The 17756-nt window shown below is 57.0% G+C and overlaps 3 protein-coding genes across 4 annotated transcripts in view; 2 read left to right on the top strand and 1 right to left on the bottom strand.

Moving 5' to 3' along the window:
• The window catches only part of NEURL3 (neuralized E3 ubiquitin protein ligase 3), a 42937-nt gene extending 28796 nt beyond the window's left edge, over nt 1-14141 (bottom strand). For both annotated transcript variants that reach the window (XM_082357128.1, XM_082357131.1), the window contains exons 1-6: nt 13057-14141; nt 12481-12579; nt 11783-11901; nt 11412-11537; nt 9248-9502; nt 38-3370 (exon numbers count right to left, since the gene is read on the bottom strand). The gene's annotated coding sequence lies outside the window, so the exon portion shown is untranslated. The remainder of the gene's footprint in view (nt 1-37; nt 3371-9247; nt 9503-11411; nt 11538-11782; nt 11902-12480; nt 12580-13056) is intronic.
• Nucleotides 1-17756, top strand: part of FER1L5 (fer-1 like family member 5) — a 341943-nt gene that overhangs the window by 188223 nt on the left and 135964 nt on the right. The gene's annotated exons all lie outside the window — the stretch shown is intronic.
• Nucleotides 4912-17620, top strand: ARID5A (AT-rich interaction domain 5A). The gene is made up of 7 exons (XM_082357116.1): nt 4912-5031; nt 12574-12689; nt 14148-14268; nt 14627-14679; nt 15141-15238; nt 15477-15636; nt 16017-17620. Exons 1-7 carry the CDS (start codon nt 5028-5030, stop codon nt 17244-17246), a joined length of 1782 nt encoding a protein of 593 aa, XP_082213242.1. The 5' UTR covers nt 4912-5027; the 3' UTR covers nt 17247-17620.

Raw genomic sequence — 17756 nt, 5'->3', positions numbered from 1 at the left:
TCCAGTGCATTTGTACTGACCTCCAGTCTAGACTTACTATTTTGTGTCACAAAGAACCAGGCTTTGGTTATCCAGGTCTCCAGGGCTTAAGAGGGAGCTGGTCTACAGCTGGCCTTTCCTTACTCCTTACTCTGCGCAGATGAGTCTACGATCTCATCCAACACTTACTCTCTGCTCTTCGGTGTCCTCAACTGTAATATGGGCATAAATATAGTGCCCACTTCATAGGGCTGGGGTGACAGTAAATGAAATAATCCGTGTAAGATGCTTGGTGCAGTGGCTGATAAACACTGGTCAAAGGCACCGTCATCCCTCCCAGCACTAGGCCGTGGCTCAGGAACTGTCTGAAGAAGGAATGGCTGATTCTTGGCACCTGTGAGGTTGGCAAGAGCTACAGCTTTTGCTCCACGAGATCGGAGCTTTGTTCTGGTCGTGGCTATGTCCCCAGTGCCTAGCCCTAGCCCAGTGCCGGCACATAGCTGCGCCACAAATGTCAGATAAATGAATAAATGAAGAATTACCAGGACTTTCCCTGGTGGTCCAGTGGTTAGGGGCGCAGGTTCAATCCCAGGTCCAGGAAATAAGATCCCACATAACCCGCCGCGCGCTGCCAAAAAAAAAAAAAAAAAAAAAAAAAGCATTACCCCTGCTTTGCTGATGAGGAACCAGAGGCTCTGAGAGGTCAAGTGACTTGCAGAAGGTCACACAGCAGCTGGGCTGTCTGAGTGGAGATGAAAACCCACATTTTCTCTCTTTGTCGCCCTCCCTTCTCCCCCTCCCCCCAACACACATGGGAATTCGACTTTCACCCTTCAGGCTCTAGAAGCATAAGAATCTCGGGTTTCTACCCAGCTGGGACCCAGGCCCAGCCCAACAAAGGCTGTTGTTCCAGATTGGGCTGGAGGGCAGGGCTGGGTGGGGAGGGGGTTGGGGGGAGGGGGCAGCAGCCAGGTGCGGATGTGCTCCCAGAGTGGACAAAGCTGGGGAAGCTAGTGTTCACGTGCCCCCGGGGGGCAAAGTGACCAAAGCTCTCAGATCCCCCTCCCAGCGCCACCTCCCCACTCCCTCACCCCCGGCAGTTCCCCAAAGGCCGAAAGCTATTCTCGGCTTTTTCTAAAAGAGGCATTTGAAGCCATGAGCCAATTTTTTCCATTCCTGAGCTTGGGTATCGTCTATTTCGGGCGTTTGTTGTTTTCCATGAGTTGCGAATGCCACTATGAAGCCGGCCTTTCCTGGACAGCAAGCACGAGGGAGCGAGGCAGGAGCCAGGCGGGGCCGGCGGTTAAAAATACTTCCCGCTTCATTTCTCCTTTGAAAACAAAGCCCTGGGGGCCTTTTGCAACTGCCGAGCCTGGGAACGGAGCTTCCCAGAGCAGAAAACTGGCTGTGTGTTATTTCCTGAGTGTGCTGGATGGGTTTGTGGGTCCCAGAAGCAACAACACGGACTTGCTGTGTGACCTTGGACAACTCGCTTAACATCTCTGGTCCTGCTGGCCTCCTCTCCAAAATGAGGCCAGGTGGAAAGAAGATCTTTAATGGTCCCTCCAGCTCTGAGAGCTCTGGGATGAGGACCACCCCCGCCAGGACCAGGTTTTCTTCCTAGAACTGGGCCAGCAAGGGGTTCTTGGATTTGGAGGCAGGAGGTAGGAGAAAGCAGCTTTTAGCTCAATCTCCTGGACTACTTTGTGAGCTCTGGAGCCTTGTAAATGTTCTAAGGGGGTCCAGAATGTCCTCAGAGGATTCCCATAATTGCAAAAAGACCAAACACCACGAAGAGGGGATTTAAATAAAGACCCTGGTCGATCCATACCAAGTCACGCAGCCTAACAGCCAGGCGAGAGAACCAGATCTGTGTTCTGACAAAGAGGGATCTCCAAGATACATTGTTGGGCAAAAAAGCAAGTTGCAGAATGGAACAATTAGAATTGTATCACTTTTTAAAAAAACACCCATAAAACAAAGTTACATATTTTTCTACACCACGTATTTATGAAAATACATAGGGAAAGTTCTGGAAGCTTTTACCCAATCTGATAATAGAGTCCTTATCTCTGGGTCAGGGAGGGAACTGAGTTTGGAGTGGTGTCAGAGAGGACCAACTTATTTGTAATGTCTTTATGGGAGGAATGCATTCATTAGTGGTGCTTTTTTTAAAAAATTAATTTATTTGAGACTTAGAGAGACACCAAGACATTGAGGGCCTAGGCTACTTCTCTCAGCCCATCGTGGGCTGGGAGCTGATGGTTGGTAGATGCAGGAGGAGGGTGTCTGTGGGCTCGAGGTGGAGGTGTGTGAGATAGTGGCTTGACCAATGGATGTATTTATGCTTTTAGGGAAGCAAATGGAGATGTCATTCCTGTGCAAGATTTATTGGCTGTTGTAAATTATTTTCTATTGCAAACAGCTGCCGCAGGTGGCAATTAAATTTAGATCATATTGTTCCCAGGTTGGCACAGGCAGGTGTGGACTTGCTGAAGCTTTGCACAGCAGCCACTGCCTGTAAGAGTGTGCTGGGCTGCCCAGATGGCAGAATAACTCTATCTCGTGTGGGATGAGCTGCTGCTTTGTCAGGCAGTGAGTCTATCCAATCTGGGAGGGTGGGGTTGGCCTAGATTGGGATGGTGAGGGCAGTGTCCTGGTCTCCATCCTGAACCTTGGGCAAACAATCCTTATAGAATGGACGAGGGAATACCCTGGTGGTCCAGTGGTTGGGACTCCGAGCTTTCACTGACAAGGGCACAAGTTCGATCCCCGGTTGGGGAATTAAGGTCCCGCGAGCCGTGCAGCACGGCGCCCCCCCCCTCCAAAAAAAAGAATGGATAAAGCTACCTGATGGCATTCCACATAGCATCTGCCACCACAGCCTCAGCTCTCCTGGAGAGAGCTTGTAAACTGGGAAGTGGGGTGCACTATTATAATCACCATTATAACAATTGTTCTAGGCCGTTACTATTGTTGATGATGTGTCTGTTACCGAATCTACAAGCACTGGCTTTTACAAACCAACCCATTATGGGGTAGACAAGGGAGCCCACAGTGTTGTTCACTCTGGGCTGAGCCTGGAGAGTTCTTCCATCTCAGAGCCAAAGGGTAAGGGACAGGGTTTCAGGATCACCAACATACAACCCTGGTCCATTTGTTTAGGGTGATGGCTGGGCAGTAATAGATGCAAACCTGGTTGGTGGGTGCCTGGGTACAAGGGCTCCTTAACCATCTGTATTTCCAATCTGCGCCTTGCTCCTGGATACCAGGCCTCAGTACCAGCTACCACTGGACATCTTGCTGACCCACCATGTCCTCACCAGCACTCAAATCTTCCCCCTTATGCTTTCTCCTCCTCAGGCCGTGGTCCCTGATTCAGTTAACAGCACTGCCAAGAGATGAGGGAAACGGTTGAAGGGGCCTGTACTGGAGCTCTGATGCCTGGATTTAGCTCAGGCTCCACCACTTACCAGCGATTTACTTGAGTTGATTAATCCTCCAGAGCCTCAATTTTTTTGTTTTTTGTTTGTTTTTTGGCCGCAAGCCTTGTGGGATCTTAGTTCCCCGACCAGGGATGGAACCCATGCCCCCTGCATTGGAAGCGTGGAGTCCTAACCACTGGACCGCCAGGGAATTCCTGAGAGCCTCAGTTTTATCCTATAAAATTAGGAAATGCATAGAGCTGTTTGTATTAAAACTAATCAATAAAATTGTGGGTGCCTACTCTTGTGTTAGGAGCAGGGTTTAAGTCCTAGCTACCCACATGCTGAGACCTTAGGCTCTTTCTTCAAATTGAGGTAAAATACATATTACATAAAATTTACCATTTTAACTATTTTTAAGTGTACAGTTCAGGGACATTAAGTACTTTCATATTGTTGTGCAACCATCACCACCATCCATCTCCCAAACTTTTCCATCTTGCAAAATTGAAACTCTGTACTTATTAAACACTAACTCCCTATTCTCCCTGCCCCCCAGCCCCTGGCAACCACCATTCTACTATTTGGCTCCATGAATTTGACTCTAAGTACTATAAGTGGAATCATACAGTATTTATTATTTGTGTCTGGTCTATTCAAGGTTCATTCATGTTGTAGCAGATGTCAGAATTTCCTTCCTTTTTCAGGTTGAGTGATATTCCGTTGTATGTACAAACCGCAGTTCACCCATTTATCCATCAATGGACTCTGGGTTGCTTCCACCTTTTGGCTATTGTGAGTGATGCTTCCAGACCTTGAGCTCTCAAACCCAAGCCTCGGTTTCCTCTTCTGTGACGTCAGTATGGCTGAGTTACTTCTCCCTCCAGCAGAAGCCCTGCTGCAGCTGGCTCAGCATCTCCTCGGGCCCCCATTCCACCCGAAGCCTCACCCCTCCAAGCAGGGGTCATGCCCCCTCTTTCGACTGCTCACTTTGTAGCTGTCCTCTCTGTCGTTGAGATATATGTGGACACTGGCCATCCACATTTATCAGGTTTCCTGTCCCAGGCATTTCTGGGACCCCACAGAGCTTTGGCCAAAGACTTGCTACTTTGGGCGGGGTCCTTGTTTAGCTAACAGCAACCATCTCTACTTATATGCTGGGCTGGGAGGGAGATGGACAATGCCTTCCACGGAGTTCAAATCAAAGTCAGAAGGGCTTTGCTCACCCCACCCAGACGCCCAGTGCCCTGCTGAGAAGCAAGGAGGATTTTTCCAAGGCTCGAGTTTTGCCTCCAGAGGCACAAGGCACCAGTGACTCCTGGGTGTCCTGCCTCAGTCCCTCCAGGTCTCTGAGCCTGGGGAGGGGAAGAGCACACTACAACCCCCAGAGTTCCCCGGCCTCAGGGGGCGGTCCCTGCCCCTCGCGGAAGAATCGGACCCGCCAACCGGAGCCCAGAGCGGAGCCGGGGTGGGCCAGGCGGGGCGGGGCGAGGCGGGGCGAGGCGGGGCCGCGGGGAGGCGGCTGGCAAGCTGCGCGGCGGGTCAGTCGCGCGGAGAGCGCGGGGTCGGGAGGCAGGAGTGTGCGGAGGGTCTCGGGCTGGAGCTGCGGGACCTCGCCGGGCCATGGGTAAGCGGCTCTGTGGACCGGCCCGGGATGGGGCTGGCGACCCCGTGGGAGGGCGAGGTTGCGGCGCCAGGTCTCCCCTGGCGCTCGTAGCCGTCGGTGCTGCCTTGGGGGGCTAGCGGGGCCGGGGGTGGACTCGAGGGCGAGGACGCGGGGACTTAGCCTGGACCGGGGCGCCCGCTCCCCCCGCCCCGAGCGGGAGGGTGAGGCCCGGTGTCGGCGCGCGCTCTTCGAAAAAAAGAAAGACAAAAAGTTTTGGCGGCCAGGGGCTTCCCGGGCGTTTATCTCGAAACTCTTTTCGTCGTCTTTTGACTGAAATTTACCAAGTCCTGTACGGTTCTGTCATCCCACTTCCTGCTGTGGTTTTCAATCTCGAGCTGGTCTCAGCTAATTTGTTGTGACAGCTGTCCGCAGCAGTTCTCTGCCTGCAGCAACCCCCCGGCCCCCCACCCCCTCTCCCCGTCACATCCCGGTGGTTCTCAGAACCCGCCGGCGCCGCCGAGAAAGGGGCACCGGGGTCCGCTGGGCGCGCGGGACGCTTTCCATTGCGGCCGCCGTTTCCTGAAAGTGACTCTGCGCGGGCTTTGAAGAACTTGCTCAATGCATTTTGAAGAATCAACTGTTCCTCTTTCAGCCGAGGGGCGTGCTGATCCTTCGGCGCTTACCGGCTGCTCGCCCCCTACCCTTTCTCTTTTCCTTTTCTCTTCCCTTTTTTCTTTTCTTCTCTGGTCTCTCCTCTTCTTGTCTCCTGTCCACCCTCCTCTACACACCCCGCCCCCACCCCCACGCTCCCCCCGGCAGGGAAGAAGTAGCTTCCCTTTTTGCTCTGCTCATCTTTCTCTTGTCTCTTTTTTCTCTCCTCGGGTCTCCAGGAGGGACAGGGTGGCGGCCCCGCGAGTGATGGGGGCGGTGGGGTGGGGGAGAGAAGAGGAGTGGCGGTGCGCGGGCTGCGAGCGTGCGAGAAGTGTTTGGCTTAGCGCTCAGTCCGAGCCTGGAACCACGACACGGCTGCCTCGTCTCGGTCCCTGAGCAGGGTGTTCAGGGGGCGCGGCCACGCCGGGCTCCCGTCCTCCAGACCTGCGGACGCTGGGATAGGGATGGGAGTCGCCGGCTGCCGGACCCCCGAAGGCTCAGGGTGCGGGTCCGGCGGCACTTCGCTGGCCAGACCCAGGGTCCCTTTGTTTGCGGGGTCGTCAGCTATCGAGGAGGGGTCCGCGGGGCCGAGGAGAGGATAACAGGTGCTTCTTGTCCCCTCCCGATCACCAGTGTTGGTGGCTTGGGGTCTCTGCGCCCACAGGCCGTGTTAGGGCAGAGGAGGGATGGGAGATGGCAGCTAGTGGGTTGGGCCACGGGAGTGGAGTTCCGGAGTCCGTACAAGCCCCGGGGACCCGTCTGGGGCCTCGAACTTGGAACGGCAGAGGCAGAAAAGACCTCAGGGAATCAGCCCCTTCTTCTTTGAGTTACAGTCTGGGAAACTGAGGCTTACAGACCAGCCCTGGTCTGGCAGTGAGGACGAATCAGGCCTCTAAGACCCCGCCCCTCTCTCCCTTTGCAATAGTTTCTGGAGACTGGCCTGGGATGGCCCACCCTCCCTCTGGGACCTTGCGGTACCGACTTGGAGAGCCATCCTTGGCGGAGGGTGTGGGGTGCTCTAGGAGCGGAGCGGAAAAGCTGAGAGGCAAACGAGTGCCCCAGGCAGAGGTCAGGCAGCTGACACAGCTCCATCCTGGCTGTGCCTCTACTGTTGGCCAGTGTTTTGGACAAGCTGCTGCCAAGCCTGGTTCCCCCATAGGTGGAATAGGTGCAGGAAATGTAGTCTGTGGGGACACAGGAAACGGTCCATAGATGGAGCCGTTACTGTTATTGTCAAATATCACCCAGACTTGGAGGGGAGGGACAGTGGGGATTCAGCCCCATCCTGGAAAAGGGTCTTTTAGGATATCCCAGAGCTGGCTAAAGAGCGGCCAAATTCCAGCAGGCCTTGGGAGTTGGCAGTGTCGTATTTGGTGCCCCCATGCCCCCATTTTTCTACACTCAAGGCTGTCATCTTGGCCCCAGATGTTCCTAGACCCTGACCCCCCTCTTCCCCCAGCTGAGACCCAGAGGCAGGGCTGGGTCGGAGCTGCACCCTGTGCCCTCTGGGCTTTCATGTCCAGGTCGTCCGTCTGTCCTTAGCACTGGCTGGAGCACAGCCCTTGGCAGGTCCCCCTTCCCCAAACCACGCTGGAGCGAGCCCCACACGGAGACTGCCAGGCAGCGGGCTCCTGGGCCACAGAGTGGACAGGCCGCTTCAAAGGCTGTCTTTGTTTCAGCTCCAGCTCAAGCTAAGAGAAACTTAAGCCAACGGCCTTAGGCGAGGAGGTGTGGCTGCGTCTGCTGGGTGTTACTGAGGCTGCTGTTACCATTATTGTCGTAATTGACGCGGTGCTCCCAGTGGGTGACTTTTCATGAAAGGAAGTGTCGCTTCCTTTCCATCACACCAAGGGTGAATGAGGCGGGGGAGGGGGCGGGGGGAGGAGAGAGAGAGAGAGAAAGAGAGAGAGAGGCAGGCCTTGAACTAGTCACAGCCAGGCGACTCTCAGCATCAGCACTATCTGAGGTCAGGTAGCTCATACTGCATCCGTGAGGCTCAGTGGGGCTTGTGTTTTTGGAGCACCTGCTCTCTGCTGGGCAGGACTCCAGGCGCTGAGATACACCGGGGAGTGAGCAGGACAGGCAGACCTCAGATCTCACTGAGGGATGTGCGCACACACGTGCACACAGTCAACTGTGATTTGTAGGGGGAGCCTCGTTTCTCGCTTTGTTCTGCTTAGAATGTTGGGCCCGTGGGGTCTAACACACCCACCTTATAGACAGGTAAACTAAGGTACAGAAACACCTGTGTGGAGTCAGAGCCCCCTCCCCATCCCTCCTCCTGCCCCACTCTCATCTGCTTTCAGTTCATCTGGCAGGGCAGCAGATTAACGGGAATGCTGTGGTGGGAGACTGCAGATCCCCCAGGGAGGGTGGGCAAATGGGTACCCTCTGAGCACAGAGAAGGAACTTGGGGTCTCCCTGCTCCCATTAAAAAACTCTAGATCTCAGGGTTCAGTGTCTTGGGACAGGCAGACTGCACTGGTTCCAAATCCCAGCTTTGCCACTAGTAAGCTGTGTGACTTCAGGCAAGTTACTGACCCTCTCAGAGCCTCAGGTCTTGTATCGTTAAAGGGGGGAAATAATACCCACTGGGTGCTGGGAAGATGCAGTGAGCTAGTGTACAGAATTGCCTAGTCCAGGGCCTAGCAGAGACTGATTTCAGTTGGTGGAGTACATAGTGTGGAAAGAGAGGGAGAGAGGGGCCTGAGAACAGGTGGGCTTCACTTCGGGAATCTCCTCTTTTGCAGCCAGCGACTGAAAGTCACCTCTTCACTGCTGCGGTTTTAGGATCTAGGGTTAAGCTTGACTTCCACAGAGCCATGGAGCTGAACAGAGACAGATTCCTAACACAGGAGGGGCCTGAGCCATCCCACTGCCCAGCACCTGCCACGCCCCCTCGCTGCCGGTGAGGGGCTGGGTCACAGGGGCCCCCGAGATGAGGAAATGGCAGGGGGCTGTGAGCCTAGTCCTGCTGTCGTTGTCAGGGCTGTTCTCACACTATTGTCTAGCTGCACAAAACGCGGGGAGTAAGCTCAACAGGGATGCACAGGGCCCGTGAGCAGGAACCTCTGAGCACTGCAGAGGGAGACCTGAATCTGTGGAGACACATGGTCCTGCAGAGGAAGATGCACTATCAGAAAGGTGTTATTATTTTTCAAAGTAATTTCTAAATGTAAGTGCAATTCAGTCAAAACCTCAGTGGTTTTTCTTCTTCTTTTCTTTTCTTCCTCCCTTCCCCCCCTCTTCCTCCCTCCCTTCCTTCCTTCTTTTCTACCTTCCTTTCTATGTGACAGAATTATCCTAAACTTCAGAAGGAATTTTCTAAGAGGAGTAATGATGGGGGACTTATGCTCTGAATAGTAAGTTGTGTTACAAGGCTACAGAAATTAAAACTGTACATGGGTCCAGCATTCCACAGTGAATCAAGCAGAATAGAAAGTCCAAAACCAGCCCCCAAAGTGTTCCTTACAAGCCTGTAGATTGTGGGAAAAGTAGCGTTTCAAATTATTGGGGGAGGAGATCACTCAGTCAATACTGGGACCGCCCACCCATGGGGAAGTATGGTTAAATCCCTATCTCGTACCTTATAAATTTATTTTTGGCTGTGTTGGGTCTTCGTTTCTGCACGCGGGCTTTCTCTAGTTGCAGAGAATGGGGGCTACTCTTCATTGCGGTGCGCGGGCTTCTCATGGCGGTGGCTTCTCTTGTTGCGGAGCACGGACTCTAGGCACGTGGGCTTCAGTAGTTGCAGCACACAGGCTCAGTAGTTGTGGCTCACGGGCTTAGTTGCTCCGCGGCATGTGGAATCTTCCCGGACCAGGGCTCGAACCCTTGTCCCCTGCATTGGCAGGCGGATTCTTAACCACTGCGCCACCAGGGAAGTCCCTCATACCTTACAGGTTCCAGACAGATTAAAGTAAACAGATAAATAATAACCATTATTGTCATTATTGCTTCCTGGATGGAAAAGGCGATGTCTGAAGGGCATGCCTTTGGAGAGCAGAGGTTTTCTTTTTGTAACTGAATCCACCTCCATTACAACAGGGCATCTGAGGCTTTGTGCTCAGAGGGGATCTATATACCCATAAGCTCGGGGCAAGACAGGAACTCAGTGGCTCATGGCAGCAGCGGTCACTCAGCGGCAGGTGGGTTTCTCCTGCCTCTGCGGCTGGATGTGGCTGGGAGACTGGGATGGCCTGTCTGTAAGCCCCTTCCCTTCCCTGCAGAGCCAGGAAAGGGGCCCAGCTCCGCTGTCTCGGGCCCTACATTTGCGAGGTGTGAGAGCTGGGAGGCAGGAGGACTCACCCGGCACCTACAGCAGGGGGTTTCAAACTTATTTCTCGTAGCAGAACTCTTTTTCCAAATGAAGATTTACCCGGAACCCTGATCTACCAATGATTGGGGAAGAGAAGGCTAGGACAGCCAGGGACAGGACAGGCTGGGGAAGGAGGGCGAAGACTCTCCCCACCCTGCCTCATCCAGGGCTGCGAGGGTGTGGGCCCAGAAGGCTCTGCCAGGATGAGTGAGCACACCAGTCCTGGGTGGGAGAGAACGGAGGCCGGCTTCACTCTGGGACTCAGCTGCACAGAGAGATAGAGTGTTTCCCTTTGTGGCTCTAGGGAAGCTATAATCCCTTTCCCGTCTGGAGTTAAACAGCTCAGATTGGTGACCTCCTTTCCAGGTAACCCAAGTGCCCGACTCCAGGAGATTTTCCCAGGAGAGAATGGCCCAGGCAGAGCTCACCAACTCTGGAACTGAGCAGGAGGGACTAGGGCCACTCTGGCCTGGTGGCTCTCAACCTGTTTGCCCTCTCAGCTCCCCTGGGGAGCTTTAAACTCTGATGCCCCTTGCAGGGCCTTAAATCAAACTCAGGTGGGGGTGGGGTGGGAGACAGGCATGATGTCTTTTAAATGCTCCCCGGGTGATTCCAGTGGGCCCTGGTCCCACCGCCTTATTTCTCTGAGGCCTGAGGACAGTGCCTTTGACTTGTAGCGAATTTGCGAGAGGGCTTCAGTGAGAAGCCCCATCACAGGAACACGACGGAGAGACTCCTTTGGAGCTGAGCATTTTCCCTTCAGGCAAGAAGGGAGAGAGGATGTGAAAGCAGAGCAGAGAAGGCAGGAAGGGAAAGGAGAAAAGCAGGAGGATGCAGGCGTGCCCATGACCTGGAAGGCTTCGGGATTCACAGATAGTTAGCAAAGGACTCCAGCGTCCTTCTCTCCCCATTTCACAGAAGGGGAGACTGAGGCACAGAGTCGCCCAAGGACCTGGTTGGAAAGGCATCAGTCTGAGGGGGGGCAGTCGTTAGCACCCACTTATTTCTGGAGATTGACCGTGTCTCCAGTGGTCAGGAGCCAGCCTGCAAGGACGGCCCAGGCCCAACTCACGCTTGACAAGTGTTAGGCTCGGTTTCTCTTCCAGGTTTATTTGGACTCTCCACCAAGGCTTCGCAATGTTGGTGATACAGCAGCTGCAGTGGTGGTGAGGCCAGGCCCCTGGACTGGTGGTCAGACAGACCTTGTTTTGAATCTGGTCCCCCAGGGCAGCAAGCAACTTAACCTCTCTGGCTTCAGCCTCCCCAGCCTCCCTTAAAATGGGATTCCTCTGGGACTCAATGAGAGAGCCTACATGAAAGGGCCAGGGACACAGAGCCAAGAACCTGCACAGCGCCCTTGTGAACAGCTACCCAAGGGGACACTGTCCAGCGGCCGGAGGTTCTGCAGCTCGTGCTTCTGGGTACTGCTGACCTTGTGGGTCACTCTGGCGTGGGTTTCTTGTTCTTATGGAGATTCTTTTTCTGTCTGGGTTGGAGGGGGAATCTTGCAGGTTCCCAGCAGTAAGAATTTCTTGAGTTGGAGCGAACCAGGACAGTTCTTGCAAGATTAACAAAAAGGAGAAAGGAAAGGAAAAAAAAAAAAAGAAAAGGTGGTCAGAAGACATGGGCTCCCGGTCTCACACCTGCTGCCATCCAGAGCAGCTCCCAGTGGCTGTGCTTTGGCAGCGGCAGGGGTGCTGTGTCTTTGCAGCCATCAGCTCTCAGGACGCCCTTAGTAAAACCAAGCCCCTGGCTCCTCCCTCCCCTGTCAGGTTGTTGTGAGACTCACTCATTCTCGCTTACCTGCCACCTACTTTGTGGGTTGCTGGGCGGCCTCACGAAGCTCTCAGGAGGCCAGATGAGCCATGGGCATCTCAGTCTGGAAGGCCCATCTGGATGGTGTGAGGATGGCTAGAGGATGACTAGAGAGAAGTGCTGTGCTTGGCTGGGGGCTGGGAAGGGCCACCCCGAGGAAGCGACTTGTCAGGTGAGACCTGAAGGGTCACCAGGAACCGTGCAGGTGAGGGGAGCGTGTGGCCTAATTAGGGGCAGTGAGGACTCTGCTGGTGCTCAGGCAAAGGCTGGGTGCTTCACAAATAGGAACTTACTCTCTTCTTGATTATTCCTGGAGGGTTTATGGTCCAAGCAGCCCCCTGTGGTGCTTTGGGGGTCCACAAACATGGACGCCTCCGCAGCTTTCCCAAACTTTCTGCCTGAATGTGGGGCGGGTTTTGGAGACGTGATTTCCCCGAGCACCACAGCCCCAGCCCCGGTCTCCTCTCGCTTGACCCCAAAGTGATTTAGGGTTTCCTTCAAATTTGTGGGCAGAGGGCTGGAATGGAGGAAGGAAAAGTGGCAGGTGTGGCGTGGGCAGGGCCTGGTGGGGCTGAGAGGGGAGGAGGGCAGAGTTGGGGGAGCCCTGTGTGCGTTTAGAGGGCTGCCTGCAGCAGCCGGAACCGTGTGCAGAGGACACACAGCAGAGGACGGCGGCGAGGACTCACCCCCACCTGGCCCTCCTGCCGCCCGCTCCTCCCTGCCAGCATCTCACGTTCTCTCCCTCCTTCCCGCTTCTCTCCCTCTTCCTCTCCTTCCAGCACCTCCTGTCAAAGGCAAAAGGAAACAGTCAGAGGACGGTGACCCCCTAGACCCACCTGTGTCTCCTCCACCCAATGCTGAGCAGAACAGGAGCCAGAGCCCCGTCCAGCTGGAGGTGAGTCGGACGACCCCCCCGGGGCCCTCTTCCCTGCCCCGCCCTCACCCCCGCCCCACATGTGTGCAGCCTCCCAGGTGAACGTGGAGACTCCCTGGAGATGTGTTCCCTGCCCCCCATCCTGCAGAGAGCCTGGAGAGGGGCCCAGCCCCGCTGTCCTGGGCCCTGCACTGGGCGCTGGGTGCTGGGCAGACAGGAAGCCTCACCGTCACCCCTGGCTAGGGTTTCAGGCTTGGTTTCTATAGCAGAACCCTTTTATCAGATGAGGATTACCTGGAACCCTGATCTATGAAACAGATAAAAGCACTATTCTACGATGTAAAACTACATTTACATCCTTCCGTCCATCCAGATTTATAACATGGACCTTAAAGTCGCCTCGCGAGGTCAGCGCAGCTGTGCTGACCAGCGTGGTCGGAGCGGTCAGCCTCCACTCCTCAGCGTCGCGCTTCTCAGCCATTCGCTTCGGTGGCACAGGCTGGAGTAGAAATCCTGGTTCATGTAGAAAAGTAGCTGCAAGTGGGAACAGGTTTTAACAGATTGCCTGGAGTTCAGAGAAGAGGAATAGAAGAGCACGTTCATTTGAAGAGCTGTGGTCAGAGCGCCTTCATTCTGAGGCTCCAGAAAACAGCTGCCTTGGGCTCCAGTGTGTTCCAATTTCATGCGTTAACATATGAGCTGGCTTGTTTATTACCAGAGGTCTTTGATTAGTCAAAATCACAGACATGGTACTTGAATAGAGTATTTTTGGAGCACGTGGCTCTCTGCACGGTTCTAGGCCCTGGTGTTTTCTGTCCCTCTTGTGCTTGGGGCCTCCCCTGCCAGGACCTCAGCCCCAGCCTAACAGTAGCCCCCTGCCCTGAGCTACCAGCCACATGAACAGCATCGGCAGAAATTCCCCCTGAGAGCAGAAACCAAAAGACCTGTGCATCTGACAGAAGTGCCAGTTGGAGCCCAGGACAGGGTCTCCCCTCCCTGAGTTAAGCACGCGGACGGGCGGGTCACAGAGTCAGGCCTGGCGGCGTGGCACCACAGAGCCAGGGAGCACCAGACACTTTTGTTCCTTCAACCTGGATCACAGGGGTCACTGGGAGCCCTGGGGACACTGCGCCTACCGCCAGGAACTCACAATCTGGTAGAGGAGCTGAGATGCAGATGTGACAAATACAGAGCAAGTTGAAGAAGTGGTCAGAAGCTTGGAGAAGGTGCAGGGCTGCTCCCAGGGCCTCTGTGGACCCTGACCTGGGGTTCTGGGCACTAATAGCTGACACCTGTGCCTTTTTGACCCCAGGAACAACCAATGCAGCCCAGAGCTGGGTCTGGGGGTCTGCTCCCTCCTGTGGGAGCCTGGGGCTGGGGGCCACGCATCTCTTTCCTCCCCACCAGCCAGTGGTTTCCGCCTGTCCCAGCCTCCCACCAGGTGAGGGCTCATCCTACTGCCTCATGTTCTTTCCCCAGGACTCCCCCGAGGCAGGCGGGGAGCGGGAGGAGGAGCAGGCCTTCCTGGTCAGCCTCTACAAGTTCATGAAGGAGCGACACACGCCCATCGAGAGGGTGCCCCATCTCGGCTTCAAGCAGAGTGCGTCCCTGGGGTGCAGGCAGGGAGGGGGTGCGCCCGGCAGGGGACCCCCACCCAGGCAGGGCATCGGGGAGCACCTCCGTTCTGGGTGACCCTGGACGCTGCCAGCCCACGGGGGTTGCACACAGAAAGGGTGCCCCCCTCCAGGCACAGGGCTGGCAGTGGGTGGGGCTGGATTTCCATCCTCACAGGCCACTGGGCCCCCAGTGCACGGGGCGTGGCCTGCCTAGCCATCCCAGTGGCCCTGTCTGGGTATGTGCTGGTTCTGTGCCTGCCTGATAGGGCCCGGGGGACAGGCTGCTGGCTACCCCCTCCTCCCGCCGTGACTGAGAGTGGCCCTGCCCTCTCTTTTCTCCAGTTAACCTGTGGAAGATCTACAAGGCTGTGGAGAAGCTGGGGGCCTATGAGCTGGTAAGCACAGCACCTCTGAGGCCTCACCCTGCTGCATCTCCTGGCACGTCCCAGCTGCACCCCCGGGGAAGCTGGGGAAGAGAGTGAGCCCAACAGAGCTGCCCTCACCCCTAGACAGGAGGACGAGGCAGCGTCCCAAACCCTGCCCTTTCCCCAGTTCCCCTGTGTGCTACGGGGAGAAGGAGGGACCCGCCTTGCACGCTGCTACTTTGCTGCTCAAAGCAAGATTTCCTCTCTTTCCCATCTGTTCTGTCCTCGTGCTTGGAAAGCTGCTTGGGCCAGCACTCGGGCGGCCCCTGGGCGGGAGACCTGGCTGGCGGCCAGGGCAGCCCCCTCCAACCTCTCCGCCCCACTGCTGGAGAAGCAGCTGCAAAACTGCATCCAAGTGGGGACCCCGAGGTGTGAGGACCCCGCGGCCAGGGGGTGCCCGCCGGCCATGCCCTCACGTGGCATCCTTGCAGGTGACTGGCCGCCGCCTCTGGAAGAACGTGTATGACGAGCTGGGGGGCAGCCCGGGCAGCACCAGCGCCGCCACGTGCACGCGCCGCCACTACGAGAGGTACGGCCAGGCCCCCGGGTCACAGGACCTGGGCCTTCACCCCCCAGGGTTGGACCAGCAGGGCCCTGAGGCGGGAGAGCAGACTGCAGGCCTCCTGGACGAGACGAGGGAGAGCGCGGGCCCCCGTGGGGTGTCTGGGTGTTCGCGGTCCGGGGCTGGAGGAGGCCGTGTGGGCCTGGAGCGGTGGGAGCCTGCTGCCAGCCTGGCCTCCTGGTCAGCGTGCCCGGTTCCTCCCCAGGTTGGTCCTCCCATACGTGCGGCACCTGAAGGGAGAGGATGACAAGCCCCTACCCCCCTCCAAGCCCAGGAAGCAGTACAAGGTGGCCAAGGAGCCTCGGGGGGATGACGGGGCCACTGAGAGGCCAAAGAAAGCCAAGGAGGAGAAGCGGGTGGACCAGGTGAGCTCTGAGCCCGGCTGGGGCCACCAGCTGACCCTGGCCTCCTCGCCCTGCCCCTCACAGCGCCCCCTACCTGTCCTCACCTTGGCCGCAGGGCTCCCTGCCTAGAACACCCAGAACCTTCTCTGAGGGCGGCACTGGTGGGTGCGATGGGTGGGGTCTGAACTCCAGTCTGCACCCCGTTCACCAGTCCCTGTGTCCTGACCCCAGGCTGCGTCTATTCAGAGGACGGGACACCTTTTGAAAATTCTGTACAAAGGTGCTGGAAGGGCTAGCAGAGGCTCCTGGGTGTCCCCTTGGGACCTTGCTGTCACCAAGTCCCCAGGTCTGGGTGCATGGCCACACCCAGCCCTGAGGCCTGGCCTTTTCTCTCTTTCCAGATGATGCCAGGAAAGACCAAAACAGATGCCCCTGACCTGGCAAGGCTTCCTAGCCAGGAGCCCTCCAGGGACGGCATGGAACAGCGAGGCCCAGCCCCTGGGCCCTCTCTGCCCTTCGTGGGTGCCAGCGGCTGCCCTGAGGCCTACAGGCAGCTTCTGTCCAGCTTCTACTGCAAAGGGACACATGGTATCATGTCACCACTGGCCAAGAAGAAGCTTCTGGCCCAGGTGAGCAAGGCGGAGGCCTTGCAGTGCCAGGAGGAGGGCTGTCGCCACGGGGCAGGTGGGGAGTCCCAGGCACCCCCAGCTATTCGGCCCCTGGAGAATCCCCGGAGCCCAGGAGGGCCGACCGAGAACTCCAGGCACCGGCTGACGCCTCCGGAGGGAACACAGGGCCCTGGTGGCAGCCTCAAGGAGGAGGCTCAGGTGGGCCCTCGCCCGTCGGCCCCCATCTTCACTGGCTGCTTCCACGCCTACCCCACCGAGGTGCTGAAGCCTATCAGCCAGCACCCCCGGAACTTCTTCCCCAGTCTTAAAGATGGGGTGTTATTAGGGCCTCCTAGCAAAGAGGAGGGGCTGCCAGCCAAAGAGCCCCAGCTGGTGTGGGGTGGGGATGCCGACCACCCGTCTGCATTCCACAAGGGCGGCTCCAGAAGGGGCGGCCTCTACCCCAAACCCAAAGCCTGCTGGGTGTCCCCCATGACCAAGGTCCCTGCCGAGAGCCCCGTGCCCCTGACCACCTTCCCAAGCAGCCCAGGCCTGGGCAACAAGCGCAGCCTGGAGGAAGAGGGCTTGGTCCATGGCGGCAAAAAACTGCGGGCAGTGTCTCCCTTTCTTAAGGAGGTGGATACCAAGGAGTGCGGGACCAAGTCTGTGGGGCCCGACTTGGCCGTCTCCTGCCTGCTGGGCCCGGCCCTGGGGCCCACCCTTCCAGAGGCCTACAGGGGCACCATGCTGCGCTGCCCACTGAACTTCGCCAGCACCCTGGACCCCTTAAAGGGCCAGGCCACACTCCCTTTCAGCCCCCTGGTCATCCCGGCCTTCCCAGCCCACCTCCTGGCCACTGCAGCACCCTCACCCATGGCCGCTGGCCTGATGCACTTCCCCCCCGCATCCTTCAACAGTGCCCTGCGCCACAGACTTTGCCCAGCCTCGTCTGCGTGGCACGTGCCACCTGCCACAACCTATGCAGTGCCCCACTTCTCCTTCCACCTCAACACCAAGCTGTAGGCCTGAGCCCGCAACACTGTGCACAGGGTCTGACTCAGCCTGGGATGGGTAGGCACTGCCAAGGGGCTCTGGGCTGGAGCCCACTCCTCAGGAGAACTCGGCTGTGCCTGACGCAGGGATGCGCCCTCGGCTTGGGAGCCTGGCCCAAAGAGAAGCAGTGAGAAAAGTGGGTTTATCTCTCAAGGAGGCAGCCTGAGCCCAGGGGCTGGGGGCCCAGTGGTTGCAAGGCCTTGGGAGAAGATGTTAAGGCTGATGGCTCCCAGCCGGGGCCCCAGAGCAGAGGCCAGGGGCGGGGTGAGGGGTCGAGGGGCTGGTTAGCAGCGTGAGGCCTCCAGGCTGCCTACGGAAAAGCCAATAAAACACCTGTGAATCCACGCAGCCCTGAGGTTATGTGTGGCGTGGACCTTTGCAAGGGCAAGGTGGGGGCGTCCTTGCGGGTGGCGCCTCCCACAGGGTGACACAGGGGAGCCAAGGAGAGGGACCTGCCCAGCACCTGCTCGGGCCTGGGAT

The sequence above is a fragment of the Balaenoptera borealis genome (assembly GCF_965194805.1).
Source record: "Balaenoptera borealis genome assembly, chromosome: 15".
NCBI classification, from domain to species: domain Eukaryota; kingdom Metazoa; phylum Chordata; class Mammalia; order Artiodactyla; family Balaenopteridae; genus Balaenoptera; species Balaenoptera borealis.
This window is presented reverse-complemented; position numbering and strand designations above follow the sequence as displayed.

What these genes read in the sequence shown, in the direction of transcription:
- ARID5A (XM_082357116.1), top strand. An exon ending in CCATCTCGGCTTCAAGCAGA is followed by an intron (nt 14,269 to 14,626) that starts GTGCGTCCCTGG and finishes TCTTTTCTCCAG; the next exon opens with TTAACCTGTGGAAGATCTAC. An exon ending in ACGCGCCGCCACTACGAGAG is followed by an intron (nt 15,239 to 15,476) that starts GTACGGCCAGGC and finishes GTTCCTCCCCAG; the next exon opens with GTTGGTCCTCCCATACGTGC.